The sequence below is a fragment of the Salmo trutta genome, chromosome 6, assembly GCF_901001165.1.
Source record: "Salmo trutta chromosome 6, fSalTru1.1, whole genome shotgun sequence".
NCBI lineage: Eukaryota > Metazoa > Chordata > Actinopteri > Salmoniformes > Salmonidae > Salmo > Salmo trutta.
The window spans coordinates 19,766,448-19,789,309 of record NC_042962.1 but is presented as its reverse complement, the minus strand read 5'-3'; the positions used below and the strand labels follow the sequence as shown (position 1 = coordinate 19,789,309).

General features: G+C 44.1%; 1 protein-coding gene across 1 annotated transcript in view; it reads left to right on the top strand.

Moving 5' to 3' along the window:
- bmp6 (bone morphogenetic protein 6) overlaps positions 1–22,862 on the top strand; it is a 35,614-nt gene that overhangs the window by 8,369 nt on the left and 4,383 nt on the right. The window contains exons 2-4 of the mRNA XM_029755629.1: positions 9,430–9,622; positions 12,554–12,702; positions 13,040–13,237. Of these exons, the coding sequence (XP_029611489.1) occupies positions 9,430–9,622; positions 12,554–12,702; positions 13,040–13,237 (540 nt within the window). The remainder of the gene's footprint in view (positions 1–9,429; positions 9,623–12,553; positions 12,703–13,039; positions 13,238–22,862) is intronic.

Here is a 22,862-nt window from a genome sequence, read left to right as displayed (position 1 = left end):
AAAGGCCAATAAAAGTGGACCTTGACAATAATAATCACAGACTTGGCAGAGTATGAAAAAAGAACGCTGGTGAAAATTACAAGTGTACATATTTGGGGGAGAAGTGCGTAAAAAAACAACGGAGTACATCTCTGTTTATATTTAGTTTGTACTAATGGAAGCCAAACTGAGAAGTAGCAAGGGAGCCATTTTTTATAGAGGGTCAGTAGTTTGGCCCATAGGAAAGAAGTAGCCTTCGTCGTCAGTAGCCTATAAATTTCAGAGGAAATTGACCGAAACATCAAGGACAGAGAATCCTACATTAGTGGAAGAAATAAGATCAGAGGCTTTTTAAAGATCTCCAAATCGGATGGCCATTGATTCTCCGATAAAGTTGGACATTGATGGTATCGTTTTAGCTGACGATTATTATGAGTCTCAAATGTATTTGGCGTAGCTTCAGAGAGCAGATATGCATTGGGCTAAGTGAAAGGCAGTTTGGGACACCCCTCTGGCCCACACAGATGGTTTGTCCCTGTATCCTATGGCTACCAAGGGACAGTGAACTCTAAGGACAGGATAAGAGCCATGTAAACACTTCTATGTGTATACTATGCATGCCTGTAATATGTATTGCAATATGTTGGATAATAGTGATGCTGACCTCAGTATTGTCGCTCTCGCATTTGTGTACAACCACCAGCCAAGAACCTTACATCGCTCTCACTTTGTTTACCAATGTTTGGTTGGCTTTATTTTCTTGTTTGTGTGTGAGTGAAAGCATCCAGCGGTTTTTCCCGGCCCCTGTCCTGGGATGCCAGGGAGGAGACACATGCAGGATGGTATGAGAAGATCCCTTTCTGTGAGACTGCCAATGCAGAGCAGTAGACTATACTGTAGTCTGTCCTAACACTGTTATATCAGCTATACCTTAGCTGTACTTTTGATGCTTTCATTCATGTCTCCATAAGTCAAAAAGTGGAAAGGAAAGGAATGTATGATTTCTATGGAATTTCCTTCTCAATTAGAGAAAAGATGTTACCCTATTTGTTGACAGGTCATTGGCTCACATTGGGTAGCGAATTAGAATGGCTGCTTTTACAAGGCCTGTTGGAAAAAAAATCACTGCTAACCATTAATGTCAATGAGCCTGCTCTGTGTACACCTGAGGCCTTTAGCGTTCACACACACACACACACAGAATCATTTCCTCTCAGCAGTGTACAGTAGTTATGTCCTGAGAGCTGTGGAAGAAATGGGAATGAAATCTCCCAATGACACACAGGTATGAGGGGGATGACTGCTACCATTCAGCAGTCTGCCGATTGGGGCTCCTGATAGTCTCTTTTGGTTACATTCAAGGCCGTGGGCAGGCAGCACCCGGACATCTTTTAGCAGAGCCCCCGCAAAGCTGCAATTATCACAAATTACCCGTGCCTTCTGAGTACCCCGGGACTTTAAAACCTGAGATGTGCGTCCAGATGTCATTTTTTTCTGGGCATTCGTGTGGAATGCAGCGCTGACGGACTTGCCGGTGGAAAAATAGGCCCGGACAGTAGACGTTAGACGCTGCCTGTCAGGGGTTTGGATCGGACTCAGTATTCCTTTTTAAAGGATTATGATTACAGTCAGAATAGGATTCTAATGGGGACTGATGTCCCAATGTGGAATTCCTTCCTGAGTGATGTCATTACGTAACCTGGTGGGCTGATGGGCCAATAGCTGGCCAGTCTTAGCTGGAAGGCTCTTCTTCTAGTGCAGATGGTGTAGGACGTTCTTTGCAAAGGATGGTCTCCTTGACTCATTTCCTCGCCATGGTGGAGTGGTCTACCCATGTTCACATTTATGTACTCTGACATTGGGGCTGAGGTGTGTGGGGGCTGTGAGTGTGTGTGTGTGTGCGTGCATATGTGGCTGTGCACGCGGGTACGGCTCCATCGTAAACCCCCGATCCCGCCAGTGACCCATGCCTGGGCCGGTGTCTCCTGGCGGGCAGGCTTTGATGCAGGCTCCGGTCAGAGTAGAGGATGAGAGATGGGGACAAGTGTTCAGGGACCCCCCCAAACCCCCACTCTCACCCCACACTTTGAACCCTATCTAGCTGCCTCCCAGCTGCCTTACAACAAACCCCATCAGGCCAGCAGGACGTGGAAACAAGTCCTGGTGGAAGTGGAGCGTGGCGGCCCCTCGGGGAGCGCCACAGGCAGCTCCTTAGGCAGATGGATACAACCACCAACTCCAAACAGTATCCTGCTGAGAGAATACTGCGAAAAGTCTAAACTTTTATAGAAGAAAGGATGTTTTTCCAAGAGATTAGTTTTTGCATGGCTCCTAATACCAACAAATAGAGTTTGAAGTTGAATGGAAACCCAGGAGCTTTTATGTTTAGACTAGAGCAGATCTATTTTTTTTTTTACTTTGAGAAATGTATTTTTCTTTGGCTTTGTTTCGTTATGTGCTGCGGTTCTAGAAGAATTGGGCCCACCATGTGAAGCCCAGAGAGTTTCCCAAGAAACAGGAGTCAAACAAACCTTTAATTATGAACACTGGAGCAATTAGTGAAAGCAGGAAGGCATTGGGATGTGTGAGAGCCCCCCCTCAGGAGCCATCAAATCTGAGATGGAGGCAAGAGAGAATATAATTACATAAACACGATATGAATTCTTCACATGCCTTGGGCTGTGCTTCATTTTTATTGGTTTAATCATTGGAGGCGTCTTTAGAATATTTTTTTGCGTCTGGTCTGTCTGAAAGGGTGCAAAGAAGTCCTATTTAATTGAAGGGCTTGTGCGAATTTTGTTTTTTATCTCGCTTTAGTTCACAGCTATGCAATGTGGGTATGGCAGCTCATTCCTGAATGAATGGCAAATTAGAGAGACTTAACGACAAAGTGGATTGTTGAGTAGATTTACAGTCTGAACTGTTGGCTGGATTCTAACCCAAGCTCTTGTTTTGGGTTGTGTGAAGTTCCAAGTTGTTTTCCATTGTGGCTAACAATAATGCATATTACATGCCTCAGGTCAAGTGTAGTTTATTCACAGTCGTAATTTGACAAACTATGTTCTCTGCACTCCAAGTCATGGATTTGTAATCAACATTCTACTTCTACGAAAACATGAGATGTGGGCTATATAGTTTGCAGCTATAATTAGAAACTGGGTTTTAAAACAACATTATCCAAATGGATCCAAACCGCTTTATTCTCCATCAGAGTGGTGGTACCCCAAGAAAACCCTGCTCCCCTGCCGACTTGGGCAACCCTGACTGAACACTACTGAGAGAGCTCTCCCCTTAACCCTCATGTTGTCAAACCGTTACTCAGCAGAAACTCGTTGGTTTTGACACTTACTACATTTGCACAAACTGTATACAGATTTTTTTTTCTTCTATTGTGTTATTGACTGTACGTTTGTTTATCCCATGTGTAACTCTGCAGTGTTGTTTTTGCCGCACTGCTTTGCTTTATCTTGGCCAGGTCGCAGTTGTAAATGAGAACTTGTTCTCAACTGGCCTACCTGGTTAAATAAAGGTGAAATAAAAATAAAATTTAAAAAACACACAGACCTCCACAAAGTTGCTTTGAGCTTTCAGAGACCTGCTATCTGGGTCACACAGGTGCTGTTCAGATTTGGTGTTAACCACCATGTTTTGCTACAGCGCCCCCGTGGTTTGGGAGGGGGCAGTGGAGGTGTGTAACTACTAGCTAGCCAGTGCCCTGAGGAGCAGTGCTGTGGGGGAGACGGCATTTGTTTTTCTTTGCGGTTGCGGGCGGTTGAGGGAAAGGACTGGATGCGGCCAGAGGGATTAAATGGAAGGCGACTGCCGGGCTCCCTCCAGGGGATTGGATGGAAAACATTTAGAGTGAGAGACGCCGTTGACCACTGACCACAGAGCCACCCGCCCACCTCTCCCTCAACGCCAGTCTGGTCTTCTTAACACTGCAGACACTCTCTCCTCTGTCCTCTCAGCTCCCTCCCTCTCTTTTTCTTATTTTCTGTGGTTCCTTAACCTTTACTTTTCCTGCATTCAAAAACAGACCTCAATTAATTTAAGTTAATCTTCCTGATTTTGGTTTCTTTTCTTAGTTTCCTTCTCTTTCTCTCCCTCCCTCTCCTGGAGTTGCATGTCCCATTTAGTTTCCTCAGTCATTTCCTACTACTAGAGCGTCCATACTGTGTGGGGGCTAATGGCAATAGCACCAGGACACTGAAGCCACATGTTGCGCAGGTGGAAACGAGAGAACAGACAGCAATAATACCTTTCCAAGACCCCCCTTCTTCTTCTTCTCTGTCCCTTTCTGTCTCTCCCTCTCTCTCCCTCGGTCGTATCGCCCACCAGGTGGTGAATCATCAGAGACATTCCATTCTCACGTCTGCAGCATACTTTTTTTGTATGTTTGTGTGTGCGTGGTGGTGTGTGTTTGTATGTGCATACTAAAGACCTCAGGTGTCCAGTGGAGCAGGATCATTGACATTTATAGTCAGTTGCGATTTTTTAAATCAACGGTCCTTTGTAAGTGCAGTGGGGGGTATGAGTGTGTGTGTGTGTGTCTGTGTTGGGGTGTGTGTGTGTGCATACACTCGCACTGGCTTTGTGACCACATTCTGTGGTTGTGCTACAGCATGTGACCACGGTCTCTGTGCTGGAGGTCTGCATCTGGTCAGTCCACCCTAACTCTCCCATATTGACCCTACACATGTTACTGTATTTCCATCACCTACTGTTAGCAAGACGTTGCTAATGCTCTCTTAATGCTACATCTTCTGGAATACTCTCAGGAGAAGCAACTCAAATGTCCCCTTCATGCCTTCTCCCTCTAGAGCTCAGGTCAGTTTAAACAAGATGGAAGTGCTCAACGGACCATCAATTGTATTTCAAGCCTCCATCTTAAAACCATGGGTGCTAAGTGAGATTTGGAATACCCTGACCTCTCCCCTTGAAAGAGCTGTCACTAGTGTAAACCTCAGGCTGACCTCTGAGCTGCAATTCTCACTGCAACTTGTGTGTGCGTGCGTGCCCGTGCGTGCGAGATAATGAACCATTCACTGTCAAGAGGTGTCAGAGGCCACGTCAACATTAGGGCTGCTGATGTGAATAAGATCTTGTTGGTTTCCTGTGTGTGTAAAGGTGTCCGCATACTTCCCATCCGAAACAGTTCATGCATAAATTATGACGACATTTTGTGACGTTTTTGTTTCTCGAGGCAAGCCGAAATTCGGTAGCCGAAAGTCTATGCCCTCCGAAGGTAAATATTCTTCAAATAATTGTTTGTTGTCATTCAACGAGAGAGTAATTGTTTTTATACAACAACCCCAAAAATTACTTGAGAAATACTGCACCAAACAACTTATTATTATTATTATTATTATTATTTAAAAATAAAATTGGGGTGGTAGATCAGCTTTAATATTGCAGATAGATTGTAGCTTCCATCAATGTAATTTTCTGCCTCATTTCCAATCCCCCCCCAATTTAAAGAAATATATATTTATATACAGTACCAGTCAAAAGTTTGGACAGCTACTCATTCCAGGGTTTTTCTTTATTTTTACTATTTTCTACATACCCCAAATTGGAGTAAACTAATGAACAACAAAACTTAGACTTCTAGTTTGTCTCTTCGCAGCAAAATCTGCAGAGCTGGGAAGGTTGTATCACCCACATCTATAACATTCTCTTGGTTGTAAGAATTTTGTATAAAAATTCGAAGTTTTGAATCTGGCATGTTTTGCATATCAGTTCATAAACCATGTGCCATGGAATCGGTACATCGCAAATCTCTTCCCAACTATTTTGCAATCTACATGGCACAGCTGTACATTTTTTGGTCATTCAATGAAACTGGTATATTTTGGACTTTAATGCAGGACCGACAGACAAGTTCCTTACTTTTTTCGCCTTCCACTTGCCTCTTCCATTTTTGTGGCAATGCTGCAATTAGTTGTTTGTAATTTTGGGTAGAGCAGACATTTCCATGTATTTTTATTAGCTGCATGTGTGACAACTCCACCAGTCCTATTTGTTATATAATTTACAAAGATTATATATATTTTCTAATGTCTTTTTTTATCAATTAGTATATTTGAGTTTAACCACAATATTTGTTGCATTATTTGTTCTGTCTTTTCTGGTGGATTAAACTAAAATTGCAACCGACTTTCTATGGCTTGTTTTAAAAATAATGATATTTTGGAGACAATTTCGTTTTCAAATAACCGAAAGTGAGAGGTTGTAATCTGAATTTAAAAAAAAAGGGCCATTCTTGAACATGGGGTGAGACATTCTTACTAATTTGCTAGAGAACCAGGATTTAAGTATAACTTTTGGATGACTGATACCTTTAGTGAGAGGTCTAATGCTTTAATATTTCATTTGAATTCATATTCATTATATAAATAGGCCCGTTTAATTTTGTCCAGTTTGCCATTCCAAAAAAAAGGAAATAATTTTGCTCATAATTGAAAAAACAGGTCGCTAGGTGTAGGCAAGACCATACGAAAATAGCTTCACTGGGATATGGCTAGATCAACAAAAACATATGCTTAAAGTACTTTACTTCCTCTTTCAAAATATTGTTTGGTGAATCATGGGTGACTTCGTCATTTGTAACAAGTTTCAGTAAATTCTCTTTGGTAGCATTTCTATGTTGAAGATCGAAAAATAATATGGTGCATTTTCCCCATATTCCATCAAGTTCGCTTTATTTTTTATAATATATTACACTTGATCTTTCTTGAATAAGTGCCATTTCTTTTTGTTTTTCTTCCAACTTTCTCTGAGCCTCTATTGTACAGTTTTTATTTCTATCTGTCTGTTCTGTTAGTCTTTCAATTTCCTTTGTTAATATGGACTCTTTTGATTTAGATTGTTTTAGTTTTAGACATGAGTATTGAATTGCATGTGTCCCGTACAATAAGAGGATCTGCTGTACCTATATTATGTCAGAAAAGGCAGTTATAAATTCTTCTGTCCTGGTTAAAAACAAGTTGTCATCCCATAGGCTTTGATTCAATTTCCAATATCTTCGCCCACGTGGAAATTCTGTAAGAGTAATATATATGCCAATTATGTGATGGTCCAACTGTATTCTGAGCCCTATCAACACTTTTTTAACTTTTGGTACCAGAGAGAATGACATAAAAATTGAATCAAGACAACTAGCTTGATTAAGCCTCCATATATCCACTAGTTCTAATATATCCATGAAATTTGTGATTTCCTTAATATCTTAGTTAGATGTAACCAAACATCTTAGTTAGACATAAAACTGCGCGACTAAGACCTTCCTCGGCAAAAACGTCGCAATTAATGACATATTTCTTGAGTTATCTTAGATGAATTCTGACTATTTTGAAGAAGTGGCTATGGCGTCTCAAGCTGAACAAACAGTACTATTGATGCTTTTTTCATGTTTTTCAAGCTACGTTCTTTTAAGGGTGTATGCGAGCACACTCCTTCGGTTCGCTTAGCTGAGTTCGGCTAGGCGCCAGCGAAGGCTTAAGTGGGGTCCTGGCCTTGTGAGTCCTGGCTGGCTGCAGATGAGACCTGAGGTGAAGTGAGGCGCGTCTTCCTCCACGTCCTCGCGCTCCCTCATCTTCCATGGTGTGCTCTGGGACGTGTGTGTGTGTGTGTGTGTGTGTGTGTGTGTGTGTGTGTGTGTGCGAGAGGTTGAGCTCCGGTAGATTCTGAAGGCGATTGTGTAGGGGTGTGCTAGTCTCTAAGGGGGTAAGCTCTGGTAAACCCCTAAAGCAGTGAGTATCTCTCTGTGTGTCTCAGGGTCTCTAGAGGGCTGCTCGTCATTGAGCTTTACTGCTGTCTTACCATGGGCGGACTAGCCAAGGTTAGTCAGTCAATTGAAGCCTCAGTGGTTGGATGGGAACAGGGGTCCCACAGCATACTGTCCCCTATTCTCTGTGAGACCCTCCAAAGTGTCTCTCCTCCCTAATTGGGAACGCATATGCCAAGATGTACTATGCGGTACGAGGGTACCCTTGACCCCTGTTTGAAGAGGGGAGATGGGGGGGTGACTCCCTAATGTCTCTAGGAGAGAAGCTACTGTCCCAAAAGAAAGTCTTTTCATGTAGCCTCCGTACTGAAGTACTGAACCTCCTTATAGACCTCCCTTGGCCCTCCCCCTCTCTCCACGTCCCTGCTCTACCATTTAATTTACTCCTCAGATTTGTTGGGGAGGGCTGGCGTGGCGGAAGTGTGGGCTCTGTGTCTGCACCTCACAAGGGAACGCCGCATGGAAATCCAATCAGAACGGGAGAGCGGGACAGGACACTCCATCCCGACTGGACTTATGTGGCGGGAAACACACAGCCAGTCCTGGGAACTACAGGGGTGATTGTGTGTATGGTGTGTGTGTGTGTGTGTGTGTGTGTGTGTGTGTGTGTGTGTGTGTGTGTGTGTGTGTGTGTGTGTGAGACTGAGCATGGTTAGTGGCACGAATGCCATCAGTGTGCAGGGGAGCTCACTGTGGTTCTTGCTTCTCTCGCTCCCTCCCTCTCTCTCTGTGTGCTATTGAACTGTGGGGAAGTCCCAGAGTGAAATGGGAACCAATTCCCTGGGGAACACATTATTATTGCAATGCATGTTGCAGTTGAAAGAGGGAAGCTCTGTTGGGAGGCAATAGTTGATTTTTGTCATTTGTAGCCTCTGAAGTGGTCATTGGAACACAGACTGAGTTTACAGCCCTGAAATCATGGGTTTTCACTTCAGACAATAACAGGGAATTTATTTTAGGAAGCAGTAAGCCACAGCCCTATTAGTCCATATGCATAAATCACATGTGATGCTTTGAAACCCTTTTATGATGTACCTCAGTGCTGTGTCTGTGAATGAGATACTGTATTGACCATTGAACTGCATAGGAATACATTGAACGCCTAAGTAACTAACTGCATTACAGTACAGCAGGCGGAAGTCCGTTTTTACTATTAAAAACATTTTTTACTATCCCTGCGTGGCCTCTTCATGTCAAGCCCTGTTTGTTATGCTAGCTGAGTTACATGTTAACATCCCACAGTCAGTAAATCCCCATAAAGCCAGGGGAATATTTTTTAAATCTAGAAAACTGGAACTGTATAGTTGGTCAGCTTTTCCTGTCGGTACATCATTTTTTTGTGTTTAACCTCAATTGTTTAGACAACTCAAAGTAAGATATGTTTACATCCGCAGACTTTGCAATATGAAACCTAATACTATGCGTCTATGTAAATGAAGACTGTTAAGATTCATTTTACATTGTATACTAGTGGGTGTGGAGGGATACAAGATGCATCAAAAGTCGTCCTGCGTTCAGCTATCTCTCCAGTTCAGTTGAATTCCTAGGTTTGACTGTTGCATGTCTCGGCCAGGTCTAACCAATGATGTTGTGCCAATGATCTGATTTACAGTATGTGTGTGTGTGGCTCTAACCTGTGTCTCTGCCCTGTGTGTGTTTGATAGTGGAGGACGATAGAGAGCTGTCGCCACACAGACGGCACCACAAGGAGTTCAACTTCAACCTGTCCCAGATCCCAGAGGGAGAGGCTGTCACCGCCTCCGAGTTCCGCCTCTACAAGGAGTGTGTGAGCCGGACCTTCCGCAACGAGACCCTCCTGCTCAACGTCTACCAAGTGGTACAGGAGCACCCCAACAGGTAACACAGCCACTGCATTCACTCACAGTCCAGGCTTTAGAATATGTCAATCTGGTGAGAATATGATCATATATTCAATCCCTTTTCACAGTCAAATAGCTTGGTGCTTGCTAGTGTTATATACATGGGTTTATATCAGGGTTATCTTGTTGTCAGTTGTACTGTTTGAAAGTGCTGCAGCGATGAGATGTTATCACATATGTTTGAGGTATAGTAGTATAGTATTTGTAAGGGCTGCTGAGTCAAAATTCTCCATATAACACGGGCAGACCTCTATGGAATCCTCTCTCTAGTCCCCATCTGGTTGTGCTTCCAATTAGCTGTCTAACACTGGGATGACATGAACAATACAATACCAGACCCTAAGACTAAGTGAACACTGAGATATGATGTGAGACCATCCCATTCCCAACCTCCTGCTATGCCGTCCTCCTAGTCAGTCCTGAGCTTGTCCAGATGAGGGGGAAAATATACTGTATGCAAAGGGAGGACTTAGCTACATGCACTTCTCCAGCCATTGATTACATGTTAGTGTAGCGTAGGCAGCGTCCTCTCCCGGCCTGGGAATTGATAGGGTGTTGGTGAATTTAGTCCAGGCTCCTCTCTCTGTCGCTGTGGGAGACAGACTTCCAGCTCTGGTTTTCTGCCATGTATTTTTTGTAGAATGAGGCATGACCACAACGCCTTACCGAAATAGCCTGACTTTAGTAGAGTCCAAAAAAGAGTAGCAAGGCCAAACATTTACATTGTGGCTGCTGGGAGAGACGTCCCAGGCAGAGACAACGGCCAATGAGATAGCTGGAAGCTATGTACTTTTTTTTAAACAGTAACCAATGGGAGACGATGTAAGATTATGCAGTTGTTCATTGAGGCACTTTTCAAAAGCCACAAAAAGTTGCATAATATGTCCCAAAATGCTTTGTAAGATGGGCATCTGTTCTCTGTTTTCCTCCTCATGTATAGTGATGTAGTTGTATTATTACATTTGCCGTATACGTTTCTGGTCGTCTACAAGTCTACAAGTCCACAATTCAATTACAGTTGTAAAGACAGTTGCTCTTTTTGCATTTTTGCTGGATTCTTTTTTTCCTCAAAGCGTTTCTATGTCTATCATGAGGTACTTGTTTGCCACATTCCTTTATCTTTACAATAGACGGTTTGTGCTCTGCTGCTGACATTTTTATCAAAATGTTTTGATATTTCAGAGATTAAAGGGGCCAATATCTCCAATTACTGTATTATTGTAGGACAAGGTTTTACCTTGAAGCGAATTATATAGTTTGGTTCGTGGGCTCTCCGAGAAACTCTCTTTGTGCTTGCAAATCCTCAATACTTGTGTGGCTTGCAAAACACATTTGCTGACAAACAGATTAATTTGCAAGTTGTTAAAGTCTTGGAAGTTATAATTGCTTTGATTATAGCTCCTAATCTTTAATAAGCAGATGGGTTAGTGAAAGCTTGCAAGTAGGGCTAAACAGAGGTGCAACTGCATATCATTTCCAAAATACATTCACTGAAGTTTCATAAAAGCCACAAGATAAGCAAAAAATATAAATCCTTACATAAGGATTCATTTGCAACAGTAATGTCTCTGGTAGTTGTTCTTAAAGTCATGCAGGCGGTATACAAACTCTGGGGTTTTCCGCTCCTCCTCCCTTGTTTACAGTTAAAAAGGCTTCTGTTATGACCCTCAGCAATAATGATAGGCTGTAGAATTATACTACAGTATTCACTTCATTGGGGTGGTTTGTTTGGCAGTACGCAAGGAATGCAAGGTCTTGCAGATAATGTGTTGATTGCAAAGAATGTGGCCTTAGTCAGTGCAAAAAATGGCAGGTTAACATGCATTGGTATGTGTTTGTTTCCTTACTAAATTCTCTCTCAACAACACCCGATATGTCAGTACTCATTTAGCATGGTGTTCTTGAGAACTGTGACGTAATTATTTTGTTTACAAGTCTTGTCACCAGTCTAAAGCTGAATGTATATTAGAACAGTACAAGCCATCTAAACAACAGGCCGATATGGTGCGTTTTTAACTGCATTCATTTGACAGGGCCAGTAAAGGAGATTTATTGGAACCAAAAAACACAAAACGTTGACATATGACCTTATTATTCCAGTTCATTTAAGCAGTCAATAAGAGGCTTTACAATAGGGCTTTGGTACCACGCCCCCTGCGGCTCCCAGATGGACCCCCTGCCAGTCCACAGGTTTTAAAATGGCTGCCTCGATCAGAATGAGTCAGCACTGACCCTCCGGACCCACGCTGTGCCAAACGTGTGAACTACCTGAGGGGGGCATTGGGAACTGCCTCATATGGAAGCCCTCAGAAACACTCTCATTAACGAGCAATAACGAGGGTCTGCCGAGGCATGACTGCAGGGGCATTCCCGGAACACCTGGGAGTTTGTGGGGCTTTGATGTGTGGCCTGGGGAACGCCCGGCGGCCCTGCGCTGTGTTTTTACAGTAATGGGGATGGGACAGACCTCTTTTCTCTCCTTCTTCTTCTCTCTCTCTTTCATTGGGTTGTTGTTGTCTTTTGCACCTGAGACCTAGCTACAGTTATACAGTGGGGCAGGGGAGTGGTGGTGGGGTGATGTTACGAAGTAGAGGAGTGTTACACAATATAAAACAAAAATTCCTATGTGGCTCAGTTGGTAGAACATGCACACAATACTCTAAGTCGCTTTGGATAATATAATATTATATATTATCACAAAGTCAAGTCAAGTGTCCCATAGACTCTTGATGTGCAGAAGTTAATGTCAATCAGAAGCATGCCAAAAATGTATTTTACATATTTTATGATACAGTATCTGTTATGGTAGTGTACCAGTCTTTGATGTACATTTGTATACTTCTCTGAAGATGGGAAGGCTGCTAGCTGCCCCTCAGTCATGACTGCTTGTTGTGAACCGTGTCCCCAGGGAAGCAGACCTGTTCCTGCTGGAGTCTCGCAGGCTGTGGGCGGCCGAGGAGGGCTGGCTGGAGTTTGACATCACGGCCACCAGTAACCTGTGGGTGATGAGTCCCCACAACAACATGGGCCTCCAGATCGGAGTGGAGACCAGCAGTGGTGAGCACAATGCTAAATTAGAAACATATGCTAACGGCTAACATTGGAAACATATGCTAACAGCTAGCATTGGAAACATGCTAACTAACTCATGTAAACAGTAGTGGGCAATAATAGTGTTTTTTTTATGTGTCTCAATGCTGAAATGAAAAGGTTGATATCTTTGCAAATCAAATACATTTATTTGACACAAAACATCCATTAAAGGAAAAATTCAGACATTTGTCACAAATATATCAGTAGAGTGTATGATACTCTTCCAGGTAGACTACGCTCAGTAAACTGTAGCCCATTCAGTATGTCCAAGTGATTGATGGCTGGCCCCTCTGGAAAACAGGGCGGAGCATTAGCTCCAAGGAGGCAGGGCTAGTTGGGCGTGACGGAGCACTGGAGAAGCAGCCCTTCATGGTGGCCTTCTTCAAAGTCAGCGAGGTGCACATCCGCACCGCCCGCTCCACCAACAAGAACCGCAACAAGAACCGCAACCGCCCCACACAGCCCCAGGAAGGAGGCTCCAGGGGCCCAAGCCCAGCAGGTGGGTCCATAGTTTGACAAACTGCCACTTAAACCCTCATACTATTGTGCCAAGTACAGACACAAACTGTACTGTGCTGGCATTGAATTTATTTTTTCTACAATGTCCTTTCCAGCGTGGTTCCAGCAATTATGGTGGATGCGTTACCAGGCTAGTTCATTACAGCTCAGTAGTGTGAGGAATGGGTTTTACTTGTTCGCTCAATTCAGTATGTGGAAAGTTTCTTTCGATTTGTACATATTATTTCACTATTGGAACATCAATCATAAAGTCATCTGGGGACTTTAACAAATCAAATATGAGGAAAATGCAACTGAAATTCTATCAACACATTGCCTGTATTACTCGTGCTTCAAAAACATCATTGTTAATGTCCCTTCTGGGATGGATACAAGGCCCTCCCCCGTCCCCCTTCGGCAAATCAGATCACGACTCCATTCTGCACCTCCCTTCCCATAGGCAGAAACTCAAACAGCAAGCACCCGTGCTAAGGTCTATTCAATGCTGGTCTGACCAATAGGAATACATGCTTCAAGATTGTTTTGTTCACGCGGACAGGGATATGTCCCGGGTTGGCTCTGAGAAAAACAATGACGTACAGTTGAAGTCGGAAGTTTAAATACACTTAGGTTGGAGTCATTAAAACTCATTTTTCAACCACTCCACAAGTTTGTTGTTAACAAACTATAGTTTTGGCAAGTCGGTTAGGACATCTACTTTGCATGACACAAGTAATTTTTCCAACAATTGTTTACAGACAGATTATTTCACTTATAATTCACTGTATCACAATTCCAGTGGGTCAGAAGTTTACATACACTAAGTTGACTGTGCCTTTAAACAGCTTGGAAAATTCCAGAAAATGATGTCATGGCTTTAGAAGCTTCTGATAGGCTAATTGACATAATTTGAGTCACTTGGAGGTGTACCTGTGGATGTATTTCAAGGCCTACCTTGACATCATGTGAAAACCAAAAGAAATCAGCCAAGACCTCAGGAAAAAAAAATGTAGACCTCCATGTTCATCCTCCAAACGCCTGAAGGTACCACGCTCATCTGTACAAACAATAGTACGCAAGTATAAACACCATGGGACCACGCAGCTGTCATACCGCTCAGGAAGTAGACGCGTTCTGTCTCCTAGAGATCAATGTACTTTGGTGCGAAAGTACAAATCAATCTCAGAACAACAGCAAAAGACCTTGTGAAGATGCTGGAGGAAACAGGTACAAATGTATCTATATCCACAGTAAAACGAGTCCTATATCGACATAACCTGAAAGGCCGCTCAGCAAGGAAGAAGCCACTGTTCCAAAACCGCCATAAAAAAGCCAGACTACGGTTTGCAACTCCACATGGGGACAAAGATCGTACTTTTTGGAGAAATGTCCTCTGGTCTGATGAAACAAAAATAGAACTGTTTGGCCATAATGACAATTGTTATGCTTGGAGGAAAAAGGGGGAGGCTTGCAAGCCGAAGAACACCATCCCAACGGTGAAGCACGGGGGTGGCAGCATCATGTTGTGGGGGTGGTTTGCTGCAGGAGGGACTGGTGCACTTCGCAAAATAGATGGCATCATGAGGCATGAAAATGATGTGGATATATTGAAGCAACATCTCAAGACATCAGTCAGGAAGTTAAAACTTGGTCGAAAATGGGTCTTCCAAATGGACAATGACCCCAAGCATACTTCCAAAGTATCAACCTTTACTTCCAAAATGCTTAAGGACAACAAAGTCAAGGTATTGGAGTGGCCATCACAAAGTCCTGACCTCAATCCCATAGAACATTTGTGGGCAGAACTGAAAAAGTGTGTGCGAGCAAGGAGGCCTACAAACCTGACTCAGTTACACCAGCTCTGTCAGGAGGAATGGGCCAAATTTCACCCAACTTATTGTGGGAAGCTTGTGGAAGGCTACCCGAAACGTTTGACCCAAATTAAACAATTTAAAGGCAAAGCTACCAAATACTAATTGAGTGTATGTAAACTTCTGACCCACTGGGAATGTGATGAAATAAATAAAAGCTGAAATAAATCATTCTCTCTACTATTATTCTGACATTTCACATCCTTAAATAAAGTGGTGATCCTAACTGACCTAAGACAGGGAATTTTTACTTGGATTAAATGTCAGGAATTGTGAAAAAATGTGTTTAAATGTATTTGGCTAAGGTGAATGTAAACTTCCGACTTCAACTGTATACGCTGACACGGTGACTGAGTTCATCAGGAAGTGAATAGGTAATATTGTTCCCACTGTGACTTTTAAAGCCTACCCAAACCAAAAACCGTGGATAGATGGCAGCTTTCATGCAAAACTGAAAGTGCGAACCACCGCATTTAACCACGGCAAGTTGACTGGGAATATGGTTGAATACAGTGCAGTTATGCACTCCGTAAGGCAATCAAACAGGCAAAACGTCAGCACAGAGACAAAGTGGGGTCACAGTTCAACGGTTCAGACACAAGACAAATGTGGTATCCCAAGCGGTGTCCTCAAAGCATGTGCAGACCAGCTGGCTGGAGTGTTTACGTACATATTCAATCTCTCCCTATCCCAGTCTGCTGTCTCCACTTGCTTCAAGATGTCCACCATTGTTCCTGTACCCAAGAAAGGAAAGGCAACTGAACTAAATGACTATCACCCCGTAGCACTCACTTCAGTCATCATGAAGTGCTTTAAGAGGCTAGTTAAGGATCATATCACGTCCACCTTACCTGACACCCTCGACCCACTTCAATTTGCATATCGCTCCAATAGATCCACAGAAGATGCAATTGCCTGCGCACTGCTCACTCCCCTATCCCATCTGGACAAGAGGAATACCTATATAAGAATAGGTATTCATTGACTACAGCTCAGCATTCAACACCATAGTACCCTCCAAGCTCATTATCAAGCTTGGGGCCCTCTGTCAGAACCCCGCACAGTGAAACTGGGTCCTGGACTTCCTGAAGGGCCACCCCCAGGTGGTGAAGGTAGGAAACAACACCTCAACTAAGCTGATCCTCAACACAGGGGTCCCACAAGGGTGTATACTCAGCCCCCTCCTGTACTCCCTGTTCACCTATGACTGCGTGGCCAGGCACGCCTCCAACTCAATCATCAAGTTTGCAGACGACACAACAGTAGTAGGCCTGATTACCAACAATGACGAGACAGACAGAGGTGAGGGCCCTGACGGAGTCAACAAAACGAAGGAGCTGATTGTGGACTTCAGGATACAGCAGAGGGAGCATGACCCCATCCACATTGACGGGGCTGCAGTGGAGAAGGTGAAAAGCTTCAAGTTCCTCTGCGTACACACCACTGACAATCTGAAATGGTCCACCCACACAGAAGGTTTGGTGAGTAAGTCGCAACAGCGCCTCTTCAACCTCAGGAGGCTGAAGAAATGTGGCTTGGCCCCTAAGACGCTCACAAACTTTTACTGATACACCATTGAGAGCATCCTGTCTGGCTGTATCGCCGCCTGGTACGGAAACTGGACAGCCCGCAACCGCAGGGCTCTCCAGAGGGTGGTTCGGTCTGCCCAACACATCACCGGGGGCACACTGCCTGCCCTCCAGGACACCTATGGCACCCGATGTCACAGGAAGGCCAAACAGATCATTAAGGACATCGACCACCCGAGCCACGCCCTGTTCACCCGCTATCATCCAGAAGGTGAGGTCAGTACAGGTGCATCAAAGCTGCTATCTCAAGGCCATCAGACTGTTAAATAGCCGTCACTAGCCTGCTACCACACCGTTACTCAACCCTACACCTTAGAGACTGCTGCCTTATGTACATAGACATGGAATCACTGGTCACTTTAATAATGGAACACTGGTGACTTTAATAATGTTTACATACTGTTTTACTAATTTCATGTGTATATACTGTATTTTAGTCAAGGCCATCCTATTAAACTATTGCTGTATATATACTATTCTATTCTACAGATATACTAAACATTCTATCCACATACTCTCTATAAAGTCTATACATCCCATCATACGTATATACAGTGCATTCAGACCCCTTGCCTTTTTCCACATTTTGCTACTTTACGGCCTATTTCTAAAATTGATTAAATAAATGTTTTTCCTCATCAATCTACACACAATACCCCATAATGTCAAAGCGAAAACAGGTTTTTACATTTTTTGGGCAAATTTATTACAAATATAAAACAGAAATACCTTATTTACAAACTGTAAGTATTCAAACCCTTTGCTTTGAGACTCGAAATTGAGCTCAGGTGCATCCTGCTTCCAATGATCATCCTTGAGATGTTTCTACAACTTGATTGGAGTCCACCTGTGGTAAATTACATTGATTGGATATGATTTGGAAAGGCACACACCTGTCTATATAAATTCCCACAGTTGACAGTGCATGTCAGAGCAAAAACCAAGCCATGAGGTTGAAGGAATTGTCCGTAGAGCTCCGAGACAGGATTGTGTTGAGGCACAGATCTGGGGAAGGGTACCAAAAACATTTGGCAGCATTGAAGGTTCCCATGAACACAGTGGCCTCCGTCATTCTTAAATGGAAGAATTTTGGAACGACCAAGAGTCTTCCTAGAGCTGGCCGCCCAGCCAAACTGAGCGATCGGGGGATAAGAGCCTTGGTCAGGGAGGTGACCAACAACCCGATGGTCACTCTGACAGAGCTCCAGTGTTCCTCTGTGGAGATGGGAGAATCTTCTGGAACAGGGGTGGGCAACTCCAGTCCTCGAGGGCCTGATTTGTGTCACACTTTGTCTCCATCCCTAGCAAACACAGCTGATTAATCAAATTGCATTCTGAACTGAAGATCATGATCAGGTGATTATTGGAGTCAGGTGTGTTAGCTGGTGCTGGGGCAAAACTGTGTCACCAATCAGGCCTTTGAGGACTGGAATTGCCCACCCCTGTACTAGAAAGATAACCATCTCTGCAGCACTCCACCGATCAGGCTTTTATGGTAGAGTGGCCAGTCCGAAGCCCCTCCTCAGTAAAAAGCATATGACAGCTCACTTGGAGTTTGCCAAAAGGTACCTAAAGAACTCTGACCATGAGAAACAAGATTCTCTGGTCTGATGAAACCAAGATTGAACTCTTTGGCCTGAATGCCAAGCGTCACATCTGGAGGAAACCTGGTGCCATCCCTATGGTGAAGCATGGTGGTAGCAGCATCATGCTGTGTGGATGTTTTTTAGCGGCAGGGACTGGGAGACTAGTCAGGATCTAGGGAAAGATGAACGGAGCAAAGTACAGAGAGATCCTGCGCCAGAGAGCTCAGGACCTCAGACTGGGGCGATGGTTAATCTTCCAACAGGACAACGACCCTAAGCACACAGCCAGCACAACGGACAAGTCTCTGAATGTCCTTAAGCGGCCCAGCCAGAGACCGGACTTGAACCCGATCTAACATCTCTGGAGAGACCTGAAAATAGCTGTGCAACGACGCTGTCCATCCAACCTGACAGAGCTTGAGAGGATCTGCAGAGAAGAATGGGAGAAACTCCCTAAATGCAGGTGTGCCAAGCTTGTAGCATCATACCCACGAAGACTCGAGGCTGTAATTGCTGCCAGTGGTGCTTCAACAAAGTACTGAGTAAAGGGTCTGAATACTTTATGTAAATGTGATATTTCCGTTTTTTTTTTTTTTTTTTATACATTTGCAAACATTTCTAAGAACAAGTTTTTGCTTTGTCAATATGGGGTATTGTGTGTAGATTGATGAGGGGGAAAAAACTTTTTCGTAAATTTTGTAATAAGGATGTAACGTAACAAAATGTGGAAAAAGTCAAGGGGTCTGAATACTTTCCCGAATGCACTATAATTGTACTCCTGACTCCAACATTGCTCGTCATAATATTTATATATTTCTTAATTCCATTATTTTACTTTTAGATCTGTGTGTATTGTTATTGTTGTGAATTGTTAAATATTATTGCTGGAGCTAGGAACACAAGCATTTCACTACACCCGCAATAACATTGGCTAAATATGTGTATGCGACCAAAACAATTACATTCTATTTGAATCAAACCCAACTGCACCGTACAATTACCCCACAACATCCCACCTTATCCCACTCACACTCACACAAAGCACAAGACAATATCCAAACATCTGCAAGCCGAGCAGGGAAGGTCTCGAAGCACCGGATTTCAGTGTAATATGGTGAGTTGTGCTGTCATTGACGGGAACATCGGAAAAAATAGAGTCCGAGAGATGGAAACTATCCCTAGATGCATGACCTCATCATTTGAGAGTGCACTTTACAGTACCTGCCCTCTGCCCCCTCTTCGTACTTAGCGGCTGATGTTATGAACAGGTATGCAGGCTAATTAAATTAGGCTCTAATCCGGCTACTCATCAGCCATCATCCCCTGGCTCCGTCATAACACTAGCATAACGTTACCCTTTGCTGAACATAAAGCTGGCCCTGTGAGGGGGGATGCCAGTGCTTTTACAGCAGGAAGAGCTGCGGTTCAGAGGGCTTTGTGACTAATATCTGCCTGATCCCAGCGCTAATTTGACAGATGAGGCCCAGGCTAATACTAAGCCCTTATGGCTAGGGTCACGGGGTCAGCTACTCAGCTTCGTAACCGTCATCGTTACAATAGTAGCTCAAGTGATTTTCCTCACCACCTCAGTTTCACGTCATCTGTTTTGATGGCGATACCATCCAAAGGCTAGAGGTGTTGTTGGATGATGTTAATTGGAGATCTACAGTTTTTTTTCCTTTTCTGGAATGCATCATAGTTCATCTTTATTTAACCAGGATAGTCCACTCATCAACAATTCTCATTGTTATCATGGGAGTCTGAAGTTATTAGTTTGTGGTTCCATGTCTGTAGTTCATTACACCAATCATTCTGGAAAGAATCTGCCATATCTGCTTTGCTGTAGAGTCTAGAGTTCTAGACATTACATTATGGCCATGCTCTTCTCAGTAGTGCAGTGTCCATCAGATAAAAACCCTCAGGACAGAGCAGGACAGAGGAGAACGGAACAGAACAGGCTCCCAGAACGGAACAGAACAGGCTCCCAGAACGGAACAGAACAGGCTCCCAGAACGGAACAGAACAGGCTCCCAGAACGGAACAGAACAGGCTCCCAGAACGGAACAGAACAGGCTCCCAGAACGGAACAGAACAGGCTCCCAGAACGGAACAGAACAGGCTCCCAGAACGGAACAGAACAGGCTCCCAGACCAGTCTGCTGGTGCTCAAGCTAATGAGGACAATCTGTTGAACCAACGTGTCCTGAAGGATTGGACTTTATGTAACCCAAAACATCAATCCCTCGGCCTCGCCACTTGGGATGTCTGGAGCGTAAATATTTAGATCCCGCGCAGGAAGTTGCGAGTCCTTTGCGACAGCAAGTGGCGAGGATCAGGCAGACTTGTGAGGCATATGGTTCCAATACCGCATCACTCACTCACTTCACAGGCTCTGAGGAAGAGAGGAAGGATGGATGGATAAAGGGAGCATCTTTCTTCTGTGCTGCTCTGAGGGAGAAACAACTAGGGACAGTGCCTCATTGTTTAGCATCTGATGGGACCACCATCGCCCCGTCTTTACAGTTTCCGATTCATATTAACAAATCAATGTAGCTACACACCAGAATAATAGTATGCTTAATGCTTAAGAACACAACAGCCAAGTCATGAGCTCTGTTCCAACATCCACACTAGCATGCCACTTAAAATACATGCCCAATATATTGCTTCATTCTAAGTGGTACGCTAGTATGGATATTGGCAAATAGCCATGGGCTCATCATGTAGGTGTCTTGGCGTTAGTTTGCTTACAATAACACAAGCAGAAAACGCTATCCGACAAATGAAATCACACCTACATACTGGGTTCCTTTGAGAGGGGAAGTTTGTACAGTAACTGTACGCTTGGAAATGAAAGAGTGAGAGAGAGAAAAAGAACAGTACGACACCTTTAAAGGTCATTTGGGGTTTGGGGCGGTAATGGAAGCCGGGCTTGGCCCTTTAACGACCATCCAGGAGGAGTATCACTGTAGCCTAGCCGGTCGTGGCCCCAGACCTGTCCCAGACCTGTCATTACCCAGGCCAGTCATTAGCCGCTCGCTAAAAGACTGACCAAGTTAACAGTATTGCTTAAAGAATTCTAATAACACGGCGCTGTCCAGCTGTGTGTTTTCATCTCTGCCTCTCCTCCTCCAGTCTCCCTTTGTTTACTGTTGGTGTAATTAGACATTGGCGAGCTCTGCAGAGGGTTTAATAACCTCCCTGATGAAAGACAGGAAGAAAGATAAACTTCAGTGGAAGAGGGAGGGAGGGAGAAAAAACCCGGCATGGACACAGACAGACAACAGTCACATTCTCTTTTAAGTCTTCATTGGAGTTTGAAGAAGCTAGCCCGTTCTCTCTCTCTCTCTCTCTCTCTCTTTAGGAAAACCCTGTTCTTTTGGGAACACCGCGGCCTATTAGCCCATCGTTCTATCACCGCCTCTCCACAGGCACAGCTTGTGTAATTGCTACTGTAAAAAGGGGCAGTTTTGAAAATGGCCTGTTTTTTTTTTTTCTTGAGAAAGTTTCGGGAATAAACCATGGAATTACTGTGTTCAGTTCCGGAGATTGAGGCTTTTGGTGGAAGGAACCCATTTAATGTTGTACATGCCTCACTCCCCCCCGGCAACAGTGTAGTGATAATTTTGTAATTGGCTCCATTGACTTCTATATTTTTGGAATGACAAGGGATAAATGTTATTTATCGATTTTTTTTTTCCCTTGTCAGCACCTTGAGCCCAACTGTTTTAAGGCCCTTTTGAATTGTAGTCTATGGTAATAAGGAAGCCAGGTTTTTCAGGTTAGAAGCGTATGAAAGCCCCTTGGGATCCATGCTCAGCGGTAACTGTGGTGGATTTACATTTTACAGGCAGGAAGGGGAGAGGTGGTTTATGGGTACCAAAACTCTGGCCTTTACACTCACTCAATGAAAGTCAACAGTAAATATCAGCTTGACTGTAAATACTGATGGTTATAAAGACAGAGAGGTGCAAGGAAACAAGGTGTATGTGTATTCCTGTCTGTTAGTGTATCTGTGTGTGTGCCTGCATGCACGTATACACTTACAGAACGTATGTTCAGAGCATGGTGTATTTATTTACTTTAGTGTGTGTATTCAACCTTCAGAAGAACTTTTCCACCTGGTCACCCAAGTCCTCTGGTCCCCTTAGCCCTTTCAGACATTGTCCTGCAACATGTCAAACTGTACCAGGGTGCTTGTTAAAGCAGCTGCCCAGGGCAGGGGGGGGGGGGGGTTTCAGTGACACGGTCCCCACCCTGTGATTTGGCTGGGAGCTGAATGTCTGGGCCATAAAACAGGGCCATCGGGGCCTGTGTGTGTGGAGGCAGGTAGGTAGGTCACACCATGCCATGTGAGAGGAACACTAGCCCCAGGGGACAGGGGTTAAGTACCCTCTCGAAACCGGCTCCAGGACCTCAGTGAGAGACAGATTTATCTCTGTAAATATTTACCTTGCAGAGGCACAGCCGAGGTGGCGGGGAACCCAGACTGGCCCGGGGGCTGACGGGCTAGGCAGGCAGGCTGACCCAGAGGCTATGGCCGCCCTGCACTGCGTTAGGATAGATACTGTAGCTACACCC